Raw genomic sequence first — 21,772 nt, forward strand, 5'->3', positions numbered from 1 at the left:
TTCAAAGAGCGAACAACTGAAGTGCCTTCAGCGCGTTGATTATAAAATAGTTTTAGCGAAACCATTTTTGCGCTCTATTGGCCTCGTGTATTTTCCCATCTTTTGCATAATTTGTGTTGATAATTTCAAAATTAGCCTAATTGTAGCTGCTAGGTCTAAGAGTAAAGCAAACATATTACAAATATATTTGGTGCTATAGTAAGCGATTGAAAGACATACATTAATTAATATCATGTTGTTCTGACTACGGATCGAAAACTGTTTTGCTTTTACGATTTGTTTCTATGTTACGACACAAATAAAAGTTACAACAACAATTCAAAATTTCAATATTTATACTTTGCGGCATTTATTATACATATGTAATACTAAAAACGTGTTTTTGTTTCGAACAATATTTCAATTATATTCAAATATGAGTTTTACTGGGCGATATTTTACTTCATAGTATATATAAAGCAATTTATTTACATTTAAAATCAATACATTTCATGAAGTCAAACACACACTTTTTTTTCGAAACGGACTATCAAAAATGCATTAAAGCCTCGTAGCTAACATTAATAAAATACGTCCTGACTTTAATGCTGGAAAGAGTTTTCCCCCATTTAATCAATACAAGTACATGAAGGACAGCCATCTTTTCCATATTCGCCTACGTCATATCCACCTGTACACGTCATAACACAATGCAAGATAGCGACGCACTGGCCCGGAGATGGTGTACTTTCAATTGTCATTTGGTCTGAAAAAGTAGACTAGCTAACATAATCATCAGATATGACTCATATACATATCAAATTATCAACAAGATTTAGCCAAATGACTGTGTCATTTGTCATATTAAAAAAAAACAGACACTGCTTATAATTAGGAAAGCCTTGATAGGTTTATGTAATTTTAAATTTTTCAATAGTACCATGTGTTGAAAAGGGTCCCGCGGGTCATGTTTAAACAAATTGATTTTTAAGTATTTTGGTAGAGGAAAAGTCGTACACCCATCTTGTAAAATAATACCCCCAAAACTCCAGTGGTTTCTGACAGCAAAGTGATTTTGAAAACGTATATTTACATAAGGAATGAGAGTTCAAGAGGCTTCAATATAATTTGAAGCATATTGAAAAAGAACCACTTTAGGAAAAATCCTACCAATTTTTCGCTCAATTTCATTTCACAAAGTATTTAAAAAATATTGGACTTTTGAAATTGTTAACGACAACGTGATCGGTGACTGTCCAGAACACTCGCCCCACTCCTCCCCTCGCCCTAACCAAACCCTGCGCTCATCGTGCTCTGTAGCTGAGTTAACAACATCACAGCTGTTAATCATGTGGAAACGTTCCGTTCATACAAGTGGCAGTCCAAGAACCAAAAAGCCAATAACTTGCCTAGCTTGCAGTTTCGTTTGGTCTCTAGTGTTTATGATAGTATCAAAGGTTTGTGTACCACGAATATGTTATAAATTGCACTGTATTATTTAAGCACACATGCAGTCGGCAATACAACACTTGGAATCGGGTAATACAAATTACAATATCCGGGTAAATTATTATGGGTTACGTATTGGAATCGCTCGAAACTACAATACCAAGTTATTTACTATGGGTGGCGTAAAACCAATTACAAAATCCCAGTAAATTTATTTGGCTTACATATTAGAATCGCATCAAACAAATGAGAATACCACAGTAATTTACTATGAGTAACGTATTGGAATCGCGAAATAAATTACAATATCACAGTTATTTACTATGAATTGCGTATTTGAAGCGCTTAAAACAAATCTTATAATCTCCGTCAATTACTTTGTTGCTTTCATTGATCCCGTTAAACAAAAACAAACCAAGTAAGGATGTATGGTACAAACAAAGCCTGTTATTTAAGCTTTCAGAGATCACAAGTATCCGTTTAATCTTGGGATCCATACTGGTCGTTATAATATAACATACATTCCGATATTATTATTATATGGCTGTGTAATACCAACAAATCTAGATTGCTCCTTTCATTCTTAGTTAAAACATTGAAACAAAATATGCACTATAGGTATTACTAAATGGGCCTATTTTTGAAAAAAATGTCTTAATGCATCTGCGTAAGTGTCGTCGAGGACAAAACTTCCACCTTAGCTATTTTTTCGTTAAAAATACACTTCCTTTAAACGAAAAACAAAACATAAAAGCGGAAAGTGTCGTCCCTGATAACCCTGTGCGGACTGCACGGCTATCTGGGATGACACATTACGAAAATACATTAATCCAAACTCTGTTTTTCCCAACTACGGTCACTTACTGTGGGAGCTGGGCGCAGAACAGGATGGTCCAATGCAGGAGTGAGCTAAAAGGAAGAGAAGCGAATTGACATAATTTTTTCTCATTGGAAACAAAACTTTTTTTCTTAAACACCTTTACTTTTTTTTTCTTTTTTTTTAAACCTATTTATTTAAGCTCGATTGCGTAACAAGCCTAAGCTTATATGAAACGCTCTCGAGTCCGTTTCATTGGTGTCTATGGGGGAGATCTAAAGAACGCTCCCACAGTGGGGATCGAACCCGTGACCTCCCGATCTTTACTTTGGAACCTACTATCGCCATGGTGCGGTTACAGAACTTTACAGACGCTTGTAAGCTGTGTTGAAGACACTTGTATGGTTCATTTTACGAATTCTGGAGGAACTTGCTGATCTACTAAGATTACCATGGCCCAAATAACATGTTATATTGTAATGTTCATAAGATAACGAAGTGAGCAGCGTGCGTGTTTTATGTTTTGGTCTCGTTTTCAAACGTACCCGGAACAACGCAAACGTGTCTTATAAATCATATTTGTCATTCAAATTATTGTATTAAGTTAATTTTTTATGTTTTGAACTATTCAAACATAGGTTACACAATCACATATACGCATGCACTGTTAATTAATTAATGATTGGAAAACTCCTCGGTGTACGTATAATCTACTCATAAAACATGTTATAAGGGAAAGGCATACTGGACAGTGCACGTATAATCTAACCCTTTGCATGCTGGGAAATTTGACGCCTGCTAAAATGTCGTCTGCTGAATTTCTAAAATGCAGTGAGCAGCGTGCGTGTTTTATGTTTTGGTCGCGTTTTTAAACGTACCCGGAACAACGCAAACGTGTCTTATAAATCATATTTGTCATTCAAATTATTGTATTAAGTTATTTTTTTATGTTTTGAACTATTCAAACATAGGTTACACAATCACATATACGCATGCACTGTTAATGAATTAATGATTGGAAAACTCCTCGGTGTACGTATAATCTACTCATAAAACATGTTATAAGGGAAAGGCATACTGGACAGTGCACGTATAATCTAACCCTTTGCATGCTGGGAAATTTGTCGCCTGCTAAAATGTCGTCTGCTGAATTTCTAAAATTAGCATTTTCTTCATTTTTTTTTCCAAAGAAAACTATCAAAATAGCAAACAGTTTGGATCCTGATGAGACGCCACGTTATGTGGCGTCTCATCTGGATCCAAATTGTTTGCAAAGGCCTTCAAAATTCGGTTCCAGCACTGGAAGAGCTTATCATACAACATGTTATCAGTGAAAGGCATACTGCTGAGTACATGTTATCACTCAGTGAATAGCGGAGGGCATACACATGTAGTCTACAGATACTAGTATTAGATATTATCATACAACGATACATTAAAATCACAATACAGAATAATATGGGCGTGCACAGATCTTCAACCACATCAACACTACCTGTTTGGGTACACGAGCATTGCGGACATGTCTGCCCGGGTAGAGGAGTCAGTTTGTACTCTCCAACACACTCGGACATGCACTTCACAGTGTCCGGACAGGCGTCCATTACGCTCTGTACATTGGCGGCTTGGGTCGCTGCTGGCGGTAATATACGAAGGTATTTTTTAGATATACAGCGAGATATATTTCAAGTGTTCACAATTGTAGATGTTGTAGATTTTTCTATCTTCGTTCTTTAACCAACCTGTAACTATAACTCACAGTAATTTTTCAGGGTATGATGAGGTTTTATTGGCATTATCAATAGGGATTATTCATTCAAAAAGTCCTGATTTAATTTGTTGGCAGATGTTTGTGTAGTGTAGTGCAACTGTGAAGTGCATTATGTTTACGGTGTTGATGATTGTATTCTTTTCTGTTGTTTTTTTGTGTGTATTACCTTAGTGAGCGTGATTATAGGTGCCATGCTATTGAAAACTACTGTCCTTTTAAAACGTGTCGTACATAAACCGTAATTACAGCGTATACACACCCTCTGGGCCGTTTTCGTTGCTGTTGCTGCTGCTATGTGTGCTTACAAGTTGACTGCTGTGCAGAAGACCAGGCTTGTGTATAACAAGGACGCCAGATTCACTGGGTACGCTGTGACCAATCCCTGAAATGTAGAAGGAAATATATGCTTAGCCAGGCCTATACACTAGTTGCTCAACTCTCAGCTTTATTATCCAAAGGGTTGCTGGGAGCGGTTACAGCAAAAATGATCAAAGTCTCTGGGAGTCTGTTTATATCGACTAGCCAATTTACAAGTTGTATGATCGTCCTAAATACTGTGAACATAATTTAAATATCATAAAAAAGGCGCTTTTCTTTTCGATATGATACAGCATTATAGTTATCTCTATAAAGACATACCGTAATTACTCTATTATTTCGGACACTCTAAGTTTTCGGACACCCCTTTTTTAGCAAAAATAATTATTTTTCGTGACTCTTAATTTTCGGACACACGAGTTTTAGTCCATAATTAATGTCTATAAGTTTTCGGACAGTATATTTTCAGCGCTATTTCACCAAATTTCGGTCCTGTTTTCGATATCTAATGACACTTCGATCATGGGGTTTTACAACCAGATTAACATCATAAACCATGGCAGGGGCAAAGGACCATTACATTTGCGTTATTGGGAAAATAACCTTGTAAACATGTATTAGACAATGGTTTGGCCCGATAGCATAAGCGTTATGACAATTACCAGGGGTAGTGCTAATTAGAAGTTCAATTATCTACCGGAATGGTACTACCCCTTCTCAGTAAAATAATTATGACAAAAACTAAACGCTTCAAAGTGTGATGCACCCTATTGCAAGTTTTACGAACAAATAAGGTGTAACACTAACTATCGGAAATGAACAAACACATAATTATTAATTTGCTTCTTTTATCTACCGAAATGTACTACCCCTTCTCAGTAAAATAACTATGACAAATGCTAAACGCTTCAAAGTGTGATGCACCCTATTGCAAGTTTTACGAACAATGGAAGGTGTAACAACTATCGGAAATGAACAAACACAGAATTCTTAATTTGCATTTTTATTGCATTAATTACATGTTCGTACTAGCGAGTATCGGTACATCATATGCTTATCTTTGAACTCGTTGGTCAAAGTACAACCATGTAGAAACTTTCTGTCAAATAAATTAAGCATTTAACATTATTCAAAATGCAGTGCAAACATAGTTAACTGTAATTTATACTATACGGCATGGTATTTTACAAGCGCGTGCTATTACCGGTAGTCGTTGATACAATTGACGCTATTTTCGGACACTTTAATTTTCGACTCTAAGTTTTCGGACACCTGTATTTTGTAAATATTTTTCGTATCTAAGTTTTCGGACACGAAAAAAAATATATTATTTTTAAGTGTCCGAAAACATAGAGTAATTACGGTACAGTTAACCCATTAATGCCTGGGGACTCTCCCATCCTTCTATATTGGATCAATTTATTTTCAAAAAAAGGGATGTCTAGTATATTTATGTCTATATTTAGAATATTTCTTATAAAAATTCCTTTAAGCAAACAGCGCAGACCCTTAATGTGGCGTCTCATCTGGGTCTACGATGTTTGCCAAGTCCTTTTTTCTAGACGCTAGGAATAAATGGGTTAATATATTAATGAGGGTTTGAGCTAATCATTAAAAAAATGTATATTTACATGTTCAGAGTAAGTTTCAAACGTCATTCCAGCACCATACTGTCGTTTTATGAATTATTTAGTACAATTGCTATTTCCGGCGCTCTTTCCGTAATGGCGTAGGCCTAAAAGTCACTCTGATCCCACTTTAGGTATGAGGAGAATGAATCTTACCGGAAAAGGCCGAGTTGTTATGAATGCTTAAGTTTGAAAACGGATGCATCTAAGGTTATACAATTAATATTAATGCTGGAACATATTATATATAAGGAGTTTTAAGCACCTAAAGTTAGATCTGTCAGGCCTGGTCCGTTCCCATAATTTGCGTCCGTCTGACCGCCCGGATGCTGGTGTACCGGTGTATGTACGTCCGTCTGTCCGCCATGGGACTGTTGCAACGTAACCGCGCTTCCTACGTTGCTTAATGGCTCTTGATGACCAGACTGTGTATGTTCCACTGCCGTGAAGAACATGTTACCTTGCTGGCCTGTGCGAGTACATTATTAACCCATTTCCGCCTAGCGTCTAGAAAAAAGGCCTTGGCAAACAGCGTAGACCCAGATGAGACGCCGCATGGTGCGGCGTCTCATCAGGGTCTGCGCTGTTTGCTTAAAGGAATTTCTGTAAGAAAAAGTCTAAGTATAGAAATAAAAACACTAGACATCCCTAATTTTGGAGATAAATTGATCCAATTTACAAGGATGGGAGAGTCCACTAGGCATAAATGGGTTAAACGAAACTTTAATCGATCATGCTTTTGAGCGTTAGCTTTTGGTTATAAATATTATATAAGGTATATCGCAGATTAAAAATTAAATATAAATGTTGTTTACATGTCTGTAGAAAATCAAACAAACTGAGTATAACGAGTTTCAAAGTGTGTTCACATTTTTAACAACTTAATTTAAAACGAGATATGTGTTTGTCAGAAACACTATGTCCCCTTTTGCGCTGCTTTGAAGCTATATATTTGACCTTTGACCTTAAAGGATGACCCTGACCTTGACCTTTCACCACTCAAAATGTGCAGCTCCATGAGATACATATGCATGCCAAATATCAAGTTGCTATCTTCAATATTGCAAAAGTTATTGCAAATGTTAAAGTTGGCGCAAACCAAACAACAGAGCAACAGACAAACAGACCAACCAACCAACCGACAGGGCAAAAACAATATGTCCCCCACTATAGTGGTGGGGGACATACAAATAAACACGCCGCTGTGAAAATGCTGGAGCTAAATTGTTCCCCAAATGCAGCTGCGCTACAATGTATTAGTTATGAGCCGTGTCGTTCAAAAATTGGCCTTATAGCATATGCGACCAGAGTAGCTCCGGACATGCCTGCGCATCCAAGCAGACTGATATGGAGCTGCCCTGCCCGCTTTAAATTCACGCCAAGTTAGCGGACATTGTAGCTCTATACCACTTTGTGCGGAAATATTTATTTATTATTGTATTTGAAAAGGACGTGATACTTATAGTGAGCAATAGACACAATCATTATAAGTACAATAAGGACAAACTTCAATAGCCAACTGTGAATTTACCTTTAAACTTCATGTAGCAACATTGGCTGTTAGATGCGACACGTCGTCTTAATATTACACTATTTGTGCATACACACGAACACACAGATACGGACAGGTAAACACTATATGTCTTCCGCGGGGTCATGCGTAGCGTACACTGCTTTCGTACTTAATTCTCGGATAAATGGACATAATTTCATTAGTTGAGTGACACAATGTTCCACTAAGTTCGCGGGTCGATGGACACATGTCTTACTACGTTTATGGGTAGATTGACACAATTAATATTAAGATCTTGAGAATATTCTTACAAATTTTATACATTAATTACATCATTTCATTAGTTAATGGACACAATTTCCACTAGATACGTAGTTCGATTTTAGTGTAATGCTTACTAAGTTCATGGGTCGATGGGCACGTGGGGCCTAAGCATCCAATTCCTGAAGGAATAACCATCTCTGGAAGTGGCATTTGCGTCACCGAGGCAGGAAAACTCTGGTGGACTATAAACCGAAACCGAATATGAGCATGTAACGTAATACATAAAGTAAATGTATTCAAGTTATTTTGCTTTGATTGACATAAGAATTGTATGCATTATTTATCTTTAAAACTCTATATCAAATATATTAAGCTTGAATAAAGAGTAAGCAACAGTTCCTTATTCCTTATTCGAATAAGGAATCAGGAACTAGGACAAAGGAACCAACATACTATCGATTATATAATAACGTGTGCGGTAAGGCTCCATCCATCATTTACCAAACTACAATCGATGTTATTGGATGTCGCAAAACATTATTTTTTTATTTGGTTTTACCACATTTTCAAAGTACATTATGCTAGATATTTAGGACCTTGAATTTGATGGTTCCGGAAATATATAATGTGTTTTTGCTCTGGGCATCATATATGTGCGTCTCTATATTATGTATAGAGAAAAGACGTGACTTGAAATGTTGAATGCATACATGATTTTTTAAGTATTAAGTATATGTACAATTAATGATGTCACAACACGAAACAATATCTATAAATCTATAAATTTTTACAAACCCAGTGGTGTCTGTGTGACTTGAACAAGCGGCCTGTTTTCAAAAGCTGGGTGCGGTTCTTGGGTGTGAACATAAGGCTTCGATTCTATAAAAATGTAGATAATAATCAAACATTTGTTCAAATAACCATTCATGATTAATAAGCCAGGGTACATCAACATCTTCAAACAAATAGGCGTTTCAACAAATTGTTTCCAATAGTATAAATATTACTTATTGTACTGCTGGCCTTATTTTTACAAGAAAGCATATGCAGAGGGGGTAATCACTTGATAGTAAAGATGGCGACGTCCTTGCCGTCCGATACAGTTATTTTTGCCGTTTAATACCCTTATGTACTTGTGTTTAATTTTTAATGACGCTCACTTTCCAGCCATAATATACAAAAAGTGATTAGCGTTTATTTCGTATTAAAATTCGCAGTATATCGAGACTATTTTCCCGCAAATTTTCTTAGCGGAGCTGTAATTAGGTCACCCCGCTAAGAAATTTCCCAGCAAGTAAAGTCGACATTTAGAGCGAATATTAATACAGAGTAAGCGCTATTAACTTTCTTGATGATATAGCTGGAAAGTGAGTGTCATTAAACAAATTAATGCAATAAATAAAGGGAATAAAACGTCGAAAAATATCTATCTCAGCATGAACGTCGCCATCTTGACTATCACGTGATTACCCCCTCTGATATGGTCAATCTCCTAAGTGGTTTGTGATTTCAGACTTAACTAAGTATAAACGATCCATTTCAAAACATATAAAAATTTGATGAATAAAACAAAAGAAAAAAATAAGAAGAAGTATTTGTACATGAACATAAACGAAATTAAATTTTACTGAAATTTAAAAAAGAATTCAAGTCTAAAACTGTATTTATGTCGAAAGACATGTGCTGCGATGGATAATCCTTAACAATCTGTGCAGTGATGATCATACGACACAGAAAACAGTTTTTGGTTCTGCAACAATTGCGACTAAATATAATTGAATTGGCGTAAATGAATTTCATTGAGGTAAAAAGCATTTGATTTAGTGATTTATTAAAAGATAGTGAATTCACTTTATTTAAAATGTATCGTTCACGCTCATAGTTTGGTTTGATATTGCTAAAATTAAATGTTGACATAATGTCGCTTCAAATTTATATATGCTGAAACTGCGATGACAACATATGGCGCGTAACTGTCAATACACATTTAGTGTTCTCAATCGAATCCTCAGGACTCATTTTCACAGACAGGGGGCGGATCGTACGCAAGTAACTGGCGTGGCGTAAGTGAGAAAAATAGTAACTGGTGTTCAAAATGGCGGTTAACGGGTGATTTTTGAATGTTTTCGTCGGAATTTTTAAAAGGTTTGTACATTTACCATATTTATTCGACATTGTCCTTACGCGCAGGATGATTTACTGATATTCATTTAACCTCGGTATAAATCATGTAAATGCATTATTAATATTAAAAAAGTTATTGAAGACTTTATACGCAAATGCCTTATTGCTTACGATTGACACGGTTCATTTTATGTGCATTTTTTAACCATATATAAGGGTTTCTCAGCAGTTTTTATGGGAAGGTGGACTCAAGAACCATCATAGTTTACCTTGTATCAGCACCAGGATGCTTCCAACAGGCAATCGCAATATATGCATCAAAATTCGAAATTTAAACCCCATTTCAATAACTGGTGAGCACAGTACCCCAACTTTCAGTAACTGGTGTTTATTCAAAAGTCAGAGTACACAGAAAAAAAGACATCCGTAGGTTGCCATTCAGGTAAATTTAACATGTTTATGAAGTTTATTCATTATTTTCCTCAATTTGTCTCGAACGACGTCTGTTTAGTGAAGCGCACGGATTCGTTGCGCTTAACTGCACCCATGTTTATGAAGGGATGCATATGGACTGCCAGAGCCGCCATAGCAAAAATTATTAAAGGCTCTGGGAGTCCGTTTATATGGACTAGACACACTTATAGTTCATGAACAAATGAGTCGCGTTCTGAGAAAACTGGGCTTAATGCATGTGCGTAAAGTGTCGTCCCAGATTAGCCTGTGCAGTCCGCACAGGCTAATCAGGGACGACACTTTCCGCCTAAACTTGATTTTCGGTAAGGAGGGACTTCCTTGAAACTAAAAATAACATCAAAGCGGAAAGTGTCGTCCCTGATTAGCCTGTGCGGACTGCATAGGCTAATCTTGGACAAGACTTTCCGCACATGCACTATGCCCAGTTTTCTCAGAACGCGGCTCAAATATAGTGGGAGTCATTGAATGTGTATTCCACGCAGTCTAACAACATCATTTTTAAATCTGTGAGAAATCATATTTAAAACGAGATTTATTTTATGTGTTATTACAGATGGAATCGTCCAACTGAGATCAAATTCAATACGAAAAGTGCGGTGTTGCATTATCATGTGCATACTCTTTAAAGCGGCACATGCAGCTTCATAGTGATTCCACATACGAGTGCGATTTTCCAGAGTGCGGAAAAAACATTCAAGTGTAAAAAAAATATCTGCAGCGTCACACCCGTTCCCACACCGATGGTCCAAAAGTCTGTAGTCAGTGTGGGAAGGAGTTCACAACGACGTATTGGCTTAACAAGCATGAACATGAGCTTCACCGAGGCAAGGCATCGAAGTATTCATGTACAGTGTGTGCGAAGCCATGTCAGTCGGGATACGCACTTCAACAACATTTGAGTTCACATTCGGATGAAAAAAATACACCTGTGAAATATGTTCGAAGTCATACAAAACCCCATCAATTCTTCGAATACACAAATGCAGCCCTCCGGAGAGGAGAAAGAAAGCATGCCTGTGCAACATGCACCAACACATTTAAGACAAGGAGGCTGTTGAAACAGCACATGAATAAGCACGATGCTCCAAAATTTTCTTGCCACGTCTGTGGAAAAATGTTCAAATGAAAGCATTGCATGAAAAATCATATTAAGCAATATGGTGTGGAAATTAATCAAGGGTAATTCTAAAACCCTTTCTTGTAAAACTACAACTTTTGCCACTGTTTCACTGTTTATTATTTCATTGTTTGAATTGTTTGTTTTAAAGTTGAGTGTCAGTTTTTGCTTTATTAACGAAATTTCTATTAAAACCAAAAATCACAATGTTTCCTTTAATTAATTTGAGCTTTATCGTCGTTTTAATGTTAGTAATCAGGAAATCAACACTGACAGTCTTTTTGAAGTTATTTTTCTCGAATGTTTTGAAACTTATAGGCTTGCATTGTAGGACATGTTTTAGGTCATCATTTTGACTGTATTACACATCCGTTCTTTTATAAATAGGATAGGAAAAATAGATTGTAATAATTAAGTTATCAAAGTTGATTTTTAAAAAGTTTTGTGTTTACAAGCTGTAAGCGTAGACATTCTGGAAATGAGTGTTTGTTTTTGTATACACGTAGTTGTTTGTGTTCTTATTTCACAATATGTACATTCTAATAATATGTGATTTTTTTTTAATTTTTCTGTAATTTTAACACAAGGACACATAGATAATCAAAAAATATGTATACATTGTGTTCGGATTTCGGCATATTCATTGTTAATATAATTAAAAATATTTTGTGTTGGAATTCATGCAAAGGTTTGATATAGTATGGCTTTTGGTGCTAGTTAAGTTTTATATTAGTGACATAAACCATACATTAATAACGTAATATACTTTTCTAGTCGTTTAAAATTGGCATGGAGTCTGAGTGTGCTCACATTTTTTTCTGATACATATCCCCCCTCCGAAACCGCTGTGATTATCATTACAAATAGTAATGTGATTTTATGTTTCATTATTATTACATTCGTAAATAGAAACACAGTGTGTGTTAATACCGTGAGTCGTGTTCTGAGAAAACTGGGCATAATGCATGTGCGAAAAGTGTCACAGATTAGCCTGTGCAGTTCGCACAGCTAATCAGGGACGACACTTTCCACCTAAATTGGATTTTTCCTAAGAAGAGACTTCATTTAAACGAAAAATGTCATAAAAGCGGAAAGTGTCGTCCCTGGTGAGCTTGTGCGGACTGCACAGGCTAATCTGTGATGACACTTTACGCACAAGCATTATGCCCAGTTTTCTCAGAACGCGGCTACCGTGATTCTAGTCAATTCACTTTTATTTGAATTTATTTTGAAATATTATTTAAATGTTAATAAACGTAACAATAAATATAGTACATTTCATTATGTCTTATTTGTATGGAACAGCTCATGTGTATTATATTATACAGATTCATGCATTCATGTAAAACACAAACGTGAACAGTTTTACCAGCAATGCAATTTATAAAGAAAAAAACATTAATATTTATAGTTCGCTGTACTTGTCTCTCGCGGATTTAAGCCACAAAACGGGTAATACAACTTTGACCGTGTCACACAAATTTTAGTTACTTTTAATCTAATAGTGATCAACATTCCGAGAACACTTTAAATAAGAAAACACGGCCTCGTTGAATCGTGTTATTTGTCTTTTATGCGCATTATCTGACAAAGCTTTTCCATGATTTCCGGGAGACAAATATTGTTCCCAGATTGGTTTAAAGGGACTATGATAACTTAAGTGTATTCATAGATATAACAATGTAAGGAATACAATATAGAAATACTCCTTTTTACTTAGACAAGTCTTAACAAAAAATAGCACAATACCAAATGGTATATGTTAAATTTAAACAACACAATCACTGAAAATGCTTTTATAAATAAATACAAAACAGATGTCAGCATCATGGTTAATTAACCAAGGACAATTGTGAAGTTACCTATAAACACATATATCAAGTGTGGGTTATTCTCCATTTACTATTTGCAGAGATAAGTTGTTTGGAGAAAAAATGAGGGGTCATATTCTATAATGATATTAAGTCAGTATTACTTGTTCAAATCTTCAGGGTTATACATTTACTTTCTAAATAAACAAATAACCAATACGTTTGCATTGTATCACCTAAAATTGTAATGAGGCTGAAATTGTTATGTATAACAATTACATGTTCTTACTCGTTTCAGCGTGATACGCATTTTTCCAAGTTAAGATGAAAAATAAAATATAAATCTGTATCCTACTGGTTTAAAACCGGCATTGTTCCTGAAGTTTAACCATACCCAATCTGAACCGCACAAAACGATATTGAAAAATGTTGCCTTTTTATGCAATACGTATAGTTGTTCTGTTATACTAACACTTGCTTAGCAGTCTTGTGTTCACCCTGGGCAGGTAAGCAACTTACAAAAATATTTTTTTACATAAATATTATTATATTACATTCGACAGTACCTTAACAAACACATATCTGACTATTTTACAAGACAATTCTTTATAAATTTAGTACGGTTATATAAAATGTTGACATTTCAGAAAAGGGTAAACAACTCGTATTTTAAAGGGATCTTTTCACGCTTTGGTAAATTGACAAAATTGAAAAAAGTTGTTTCAGATTCGTTAGTTTTCGTTTTAGTTATGATATTTGTGAGGAAACAGTAATACTGAACATTAACCATGCTCTTATATAGCCATTATATGCATCTTTTGACGATTTTAAAACCTAAAAATTATAAAGCGTTGCAACGCGAAACGATTGAATAATTTGGAGAGTTCTGTTTTTGTCGTTAAATTTTGTGAAACTACGAAGATTGCTTATATAAGGTATAAAATACGTCTGGAATGTGTACTAGGCGGAATAGCTCAGTAGGCTAAAGCATTTTTACTTCAGGACTCTGGCAGGACTCCAGGGGTCACTGGTTCGAAACCTGTTCCGGGCAATGCTCTTTTCCTTTTTTTAATTTTTTTCTTGATTTTTTACTGGAGCTTTTACGATCCAATGTTTACATTTATCAATATAAAGCATTTAATGAATAAGCTAAAAAAATGCCAAAATCTGTGAAAAGGCCCCTTTAAAATAATGTCATGTTCAAGTGCTGCTTACATGAAATGATATCCGTTGCATTACTTATTCTTTGCTTATACAAAATCATTTAAATATGATTAAAAAAAAAACATTGTCAATATAAATCCCTTTTTCATGCCAAAGTCACTTTAAATCAGCTATTATGAAAAGAGCATTATTTGTTTTATTTAGAGTTCGTTTATATCATTAGATGAAATGCCAAGTCTTAAAGAAGGTAGTATTTTTGATTCATTAACTTTGAAGTGTTCCCGAATCGACTGAACGCCTTTCGGAATTCCACCGAGGTTGCTTATCGTTCCCTTCTTTCCTTTGTGCGGAGCCCTTATGTCAAACTCATGGTTTCTGAAACATAAGTGTTTGTAGCATAGAGAGAGAAATCCAAAAACTGCAATTAAATTAAAATAATGCGTTATGATGTTACCGAAGGAAGATATATAGTCTTTGCACCGTCTGTCGGTCTGTACGTCTGTCCATAATTGTGTTTCCGGTCCATATCTTTGTTATTAATCTATGGATTTTAAATCAACTTGGCACACATGTATAGCACAGAGGAATTCGTCACACGCGCAATTCCCAGGTCCCTATCACAAAGGTCAATGTCACAATTAGCCTGTCTATGTCATAATTAATAATTTTGCATTGATGGCGCGTCCTGTCTATATCTTTTTCATTATTGGATGGATTTTAAAATAACCTGACTCAAATGCAAAAGAACAGTACAGCGAAATGTCGCGCGGAAGATCCAGGTACCTACGTCATAGGTCAAAATCACACTTAGACTGTCAAGGTCATATATCATGATTGTGCATTTATACGTATATCGGGTCCATATATTTGCTATTAATGTATTGATTTAAATAACCTTGTCAGAAATGTCGCTCACAAGTTCCCAGTCCCTGTCTCAAAGATCAAGGCACGCTAAGACTTTTAAGGAGTGTGCATTTATAGGTGTCTCCGGTCCGCATGCTTGTCTTTCATCAATGGAATTGAAATAGCTTGGAACAAATTTGAAGCACAGAAAGAAAAAAAGTCGTGCGTACGACTCATGTCCATTTCTCGCATATCATCGGGGCCATGTGTCATCCTCTGGAGACAGTTCTTGTTTTGTTCGTCTTTTTAATTTAAATTTGATAGACATGTCATTCAATATAACAATAGAAGCATTTAGAGATAAATAAACAAAAAGTGCTTATTATACCGAACAACAATTCGTGATATCCTCGACGAGTCCAATGCAATGTGGCGACTGTCAGTTTCAGTCGGACGCATCTCCTCCGTGACGTCATCAGGCGTCTCGTAGTGGCGTGCTTTGGCTGTTTTGCACATACTGTGGTCTTTGTGTAAATCTCTTTATATTAAATGTGATTTTTGTATGATACGAATTAAAGATAAAATGATATTTCGATTCTTTTTTAAGTCTGAGTCTATAAATCAGACTTAAACGTTGTTGATTTAAAGCCTTGTTTTTATGTACACATACCTAGTGTGCGTTTTGAATAAACACCAGATACTGAAAGTGGGGGTACTGTGCTCACCAGTTATTGAAATGGGGTTTAATTTTCGAATTTTGATGCATATATTGCGATTGCCTGTTGGAAGCATCCTGGTGCTCATAAAAGGTAAACTATAATGGTTTTTGAGTCCACCTTTCCATACAAACTGTTGAGAAACCCTTATATATGGCATAAACATGCACATACAATGAACCGTGTCAATCGTAAACAATGAGAATATTGTGCTTAAAGTCTTCAATAACTTTTTTAATGTTGATAATTCATCAATAGGAGTTATACCGAGGTTAAATGGCTATCAGTAGTTCATCCTGCGCGTAAGGACAATGTCGAATAAGTATCGTAAATGTACAAACCTTTCAAAAACTCCGACGAAAACATTCACAATTCACCCGTTAACCGCCATTTTGAACACCAGTTACTATTTTTCTCACTTACGCCACGCCAGTTACTTGCGTACGATCCACCCCCTGACAGAGCTCCATAGGTAAAACCAACGGAAATTCTTTAAATCCATAAAATTGATTAAGTCGCATGCTTTTTTCATGTTTATTTACTTTGACAGTTATGTGTTTAACAGAATTAAATAATTCTTTAATACATAATAATTAATCGATTTGGAATTAATCTACATTTGGTATATTATATCAAATTTAAACTGAAATTTAATTTAAGTACAATATAAAATACGGAGCTATGTGGATACCAGCCCAAGTCTCGAATCGGCATTTTTCATTACCGATGGCTACTGGCTCCAGGCACGTGCAACTCGGACAGTGGTCATCGCCCGTCTTATAACCAAACGCGCACCTGTCTCGACAAGTAAACGTCTCTGCGCATGACAGCGCATGCGTTACTATGATACTGTGTACCTGTACTTTGTAGGTTGTTTCTGTAATTTAAAGCATTCGAGGGAAGAAAGGGAAGACGCTTGTTCTCTTTAAAAACGTATATGTGTATAATATATTATCTTACGACTTACAAAAGTAAACGAACGTACAAGAAGCGATCGAGTTATTTTCAGCTGTTGAGTGCATAGATCGAGAGACAGTTCGTAGAAATTGAAATAGTTAAAATATGTAGGTGAGCTTTTTGCAACTGAAGAGAGTTATGCGATATCGCATATGTCCGCTTTGGGGACATTGTGTCCAATAAAACTTTTTAAAATTGCAATTATATTTAAAACTGCTTTTCTGCCAAACAAATGCAAATTTAATATTGGAATTAAGGCTACAAATAATCTAAAAATGAACAACAGTCAAGATATAATGTGTTGGAATTAACCCACATGGACAATAGCACCCTTTTTGTTCAAACGCCATGCATCAGTTTGACATCAAGATTTTAAGTGACTATATGAATATCGATAATGCGAAAATGAATTCAATTTTCCCATGATTTGATACAGATTTGTGCAACTGAAGTAAGAACTATATTGTACTTTGATATGCTCAAATCCGAGACTTCTTTTACAGCGCTATATTTCGTTCTTCGTTCCTCATTAAAAGAAATATATGCGAAAATCACGAACAAATAAAATTATATTTAAAAAGATTAGTACCTTCCGGTGCAATACACGTGCAGGTCGGACAACCCTTGACGTCGCACTTGAAACCAAGACTGCAACCATTGGGGCATAGTAGAGGTTGCGAACATTTAAAACTGCTGACCAACGGCACTGGAATGGCGCCTGAAAAACAGTTCATCTATGATTCGTGTATTGCGAAACAATAGATCATTTTCTACATTACATGTGTGTATTTGCTGTCCGGAAAATTGCTTTTAATGTCTTCATAAATGCCGACCATTGGTAAAAGAAAGATAGGTCATGTGGGCGGATTATTCCGTCAGAATGCATTCTTTCTTGAAAATAAAAAAATTCTCAATGCGTACATCAATCGATATTTACATGTATGGCGTAAATAATAATCAATCCTAAATATGTAATTGCTAATACATGTCTTAAATGTTACCTTTCCAGGTTTGGAGGAGAGTGGAGCAGGTATGACTATCTATATGTCTGTCATAACGCTACATTAGTTACGTTGCGTCATATTGCATATTTAATGATTATAGTTTACTATATTATTAAATTGTATATCTTACTTATAACATTCGTTAAGTTCTACATTGTAGCCCGTCAACAACAACTGTGTGTAGTTCAATGCTATGTAATTAATATCTGAGTACGTTAGCTCGAATAGTTTAACCCATTTATGCCTAGTGGACTCTCCCATCCTTCTAAATTGGATCAATTTATTTCCAAAATTAGGGATGTCTAGTATAGTTATAAAGGATTGTTTACATTACAAATTACGAAATTGCGAACTTTAATTCAATTCTAAATGATGGTATGTTATATGTGCGTGACGTGATAAAAATGTGTACAGGTGAAGGTATAACTGCGTTTTACGATTAAAATTACGTGCTTATATATTTTCTACATTGTTAACGAAAAGTTATACAACGCTAAGTGGGATCTGTATCCAAATTATCATGCAAAATACTTAATTAGGTTTTTGATTAATAATAAGCTGAACGCTAGCAGACTAGGTGAAATATGTCGCTCACAAAAATTAGCAAAAGCATGTACGTGTGATATTGGGGTGATGGCAATGAAAAGCCAGACTAAAGTTTAAGTGTTCGAAGTTAGAGAGTGATTAAAAATCCGTTATTTTTTCCAAGGAATTCGCCGGTAGTTATAAAGACACAGGTTACGTTGTAAGTACACCACAAAAAACAACGCAAAAATGTGCAGGTTGTTAAGTGTGCATGGTGTAAATATACTCGTAGTTCTCGTGATATTAATAAAAAAAGCTCCAATCATTTTTGCATCAAAATGCTTTTCTCAATGTTGGTCAGTAAACAACTGTTTAACCGAGCCATTAATTAGAAAGAAAAGGCACATTTTAAAAACGATAAATCGTAAATTAACTATTGAACAATTCCTAATCCTTTGTAGGAAAACATCAGTGAATGGCTATGTCTTATTATACAATCAAAAATGTTGGGTTTGTGGGCCGAAGTGTCAAAACGGATATGGTGTTAATTTGACGTCCCGGGTTCGATCGGGTAACGGGTAACGTTCTTTAGATATCTCCCAAGACACCGTGTTCACGTCCGACCAAGGAAATGGACTTGAGAGTGTTTCAAGATGCAAATGAACTAAAATAAGTACCAGTAGGTTTTATTTTAAAATAAATTACACGCAACTTAAGTTAAAAGAGCGTACCGTTTAAGTGATGCTGGGAACACTCGGAACCCCTGCACGAGGACTGAACCCCTGGGTTTACCCGTATGAAGGGGAATGGTGGCGTCTTGACTGCAAAACATGATTTTATTCGCCAGGATGCATCTGTAGGTCCGCATTTTTCACAAGCTTTATATTGTAAATCAGTGAAAAATTGAGATCTTATTTTTCACATATCACATATGTTTTCACAGCTTGTTGAAGTCAACGATCGATGCCAGTTTGTGTGTTTTCTAGTTAAGTAAAAATCATCTTTGTTTATATTTTAAATTATGCTTTTCCGTGGTTTATAGGGAAATATCGGTGAATTGAAACTTGCAATTTATTGTTTCAATCAGTGAGAAATAACAGAAAAATATAGATAATTGATTGTGAATGACGTCAGAATGTCATTATTCATTCTCTATCTATCGTTACATCCCCCCACACACCGAATTCTAATGAGAATGCATGCAATTCAGGTTGTGTTTCATTTCTTACCAGAATACGGTGGCGCCGGTGTGGCTTCTTGTGTCTCAACGCGTGTTTCCAGAACTGAAAACGTCTCAAATACATCATTCAGAAACGATTCATGTGAAATAAGTAATTATTATTATTAATCGACATTAAAACATACACACCGAAATACTAGAACTTAAAATGCTTAGTGCTCATTTTGATTTCACTTTAGGCGGCCATGATGTTGGATTTCCACTCATTAGGTAGGCAATTGTAATGAAGAGTACTTTCTGTTAGCGCGAAAGGTAACAAATCATGTCTCCTAAGGACCCGAAGAACACATCCAGAGAAGCGTTATATGTTTTTCACCTACATGTCACCGGCTGTAAGCACAGACACGTGGGGCAGCCATTACTTCCGGTTTTGTAACCGAACTGGCACTTGTCAACGCACGAAAAGTGCGGGTTACACTCAAGCGCTGCCTGTGTGATAACCGTCTGCACCTGCACGCGTAATGTGGTCTCTGGAACAAAACATGATACAATGAAGGCTTCAATTTATACTTGAGGAGTTTGATAGTGTATTAAATCGTAAATCATCTATCAAACAATTACTAACCCTTTGAAGGAACACATTTATTGAATTTATATGTCTTATTAAACTATCAAAAATGTTGAGTTTTAAGGGTGCAGTGTCACAATGTAGAATAAGCAGATACGTAAATAACTATACAATCACTTATACAAGGCTTTGCATTATAATGTGTGTTGTTTAAAATGAGATGCTGATGGCAATTTCGCTGCTGCTGCTGTTGTTGCTGCTGCTGCTGATGATGATGATGATGGTGGTGATGATGATGATGATGATGATGATGATGATGATGATGATGATGATGATGATGATGATGATGATGATGATGATGATGATGATAAGGAGGAGGAGGAGGATGAAAAAGGTCCCTGTTGTTGTTGGTGATGCTGCTGCTGATGATGATACGTTGCTGATGACGATGCCGATAATGATGCGGAGCAGGGGGGAGCGCAGGTTTAGGACCTGTATAAGAAGAGTAAGAGGCTGCTACCTTCCGGTGCGACGCAGGTGCACGTCGGACATCCTATCTCGTCACACCTGTATCCCACGGTACATCCGTTGGGACAGGATAGGGGCTTCTCGCACAGCAATAGTACCTTGGGCTCTGAAACACGGAGCGGGCTAGTCATTACCAATATATACGTTTTCGTGAACATCGATGCAGTAAGGGTACCCAAATTCACGAATACATGAGAAGATGTAAATATTGCACCGGATCTCCATAACGTCGACAAATCTTATCCATAGGTCCAAACAAAAATGAACCAATATAAGTACAAATGGTAGTTTCAATCCAATAATTGAGCCGTGCCCTGGGAAAACGGGGTTTAATGCATGTGCGTTAAGTGTCGTCTCGGGTTAGCCTGTGCAGTTCGCACTGGTTTATCAGGGGCGACACACCGCTTTAATACAATTTTTTGTTTAAATGAAGTCTCTCCTAAACGGAAATCCAGTCTATGCGGATAGTGTCACGATTACTGTGCGGTCAGCACCGGCTCATCTGGGGCGACACATAACCCAGATGCATTTAGCAGTTTTCTCAGAACGCGTCTTATATTCGTATTCGTTTTCATAAAAAAGGGAACCCAAATGCTCGAAGACATTAAGCGCTGAAATTAGTTTTTTTCCGGATCGCCACAATTTTGAAAAATCTCATCCTAAGGTTCAAAAAGCACTGACCATTTATGTACCCATGGTAATCTTATTCAGATAATTATAGAACAAGCGTAATAGAAGCGCACAGTTTGTTAGCTTGTTGGATTGTAAAAGCATTAATAAATAGATATATTCGTATTCGGTAAAAATCGCAATTTACAGACATTCGCGTGCAATTAGTGTATGGTTTAAACACATATAACCGTTCTATTTTTAGTTCAACAAATTAAAAATGTAAATAAATGAGTCGTGTTCTGAGAAAACTGGGCATAATGCATGTGCGTAAAGTGTCATCCCAGATTAGCCTGTGCAATCCGCACAGGCTAATCAGGGACGATACTTTCCGCTTTTATGGTATTTTTAGT

The 21,772-nt window shown here is 36.0% G+C and overlaps 1 protein-coding gene across 6 annotated transcripts in view; it reads right to left on the reverse strand.

The window, feature by feature from the left end:
• Window positions 1-321: 321 nt before the first annotated feature.
• LOC127857873 (cysteine-rich motor neuron 1 protein-like) overlaps window positions 322-21,772 on the reverse strand; it is a 33,775-nt gene continuing 12,324 nt past the window's right edge. For 2 of the 6 annotated variants that reach the window (XM_052394587.1, XM_052394584.1), the window contains 13 exons: window positions 20,743-20,856; window positions 20,035-20,184; window positions 19,704-19,757; window positions 19,206-19,295; window positions 17,535-17,663; window positions 16,713-16,865; window positions 8,535-8,618; window positions 7,874-7,981; window positions 6,228-6,431; window positions 4,276-4,398; window positions 3,741-3,881; window positions 2,293-2,337; window positions 322-745 (listed from right to left, as the gene is read on the reverse strand). In XM_052394587.1, coding sequence (XP_052250547.1) covers window positions 609-745; window positions 2,293-2,337; window positions 3,741-3,881; window positions 4,276-4,398; window positions 6,228-6,431; window positions 7,874-7,981; window positions 8,535-8,618; window positions 16,713-16,865; window positions 17,535-17,663; window positions 19,206-19,295; window positions 19,704-19,757; window positions 20,035-20,184; window positions 20,743-20,856 — 1,532 coding nt within the window. In that variant the 3' untranslated portion in view covers window positions 322-608. The remainder of the gene's footprint in view (window positions 746-2,292; window positions 2,338-3,740; window positions 3,882-4,275; window positions 4,399-6,227; window positions 6,432-7,873; window positions 7,982-8,534; window positions 8,619-16,712; window positions 16,866-17,534; window positions 17,664-19,205; window positions 19,296-19,703; window positions 19,758-20,034; window positions 20,185-20,742; window positions 20,857-21,772) is intronic. The other 4 variants (XM_052394586.1, XM_052394585.1, XM_052394589.1 and 1 more) reach the window with 4 other exon arrangements.

The sequence above is a fragment of the Dreissena polymorpha genome, chromosome 14 (assembly GCF_020536995.1).
Source record: "Dreissena polymorpha isolate Duluth1 chromosome 14, UMN_Dpol_1.0, whole genome shotgun sequence".
NCBI lineage: Eukaryota > Metazoa > Mollusca > Bivalvia > Myida > Dreissenidae > Dreissena > Dreissena polymorpha.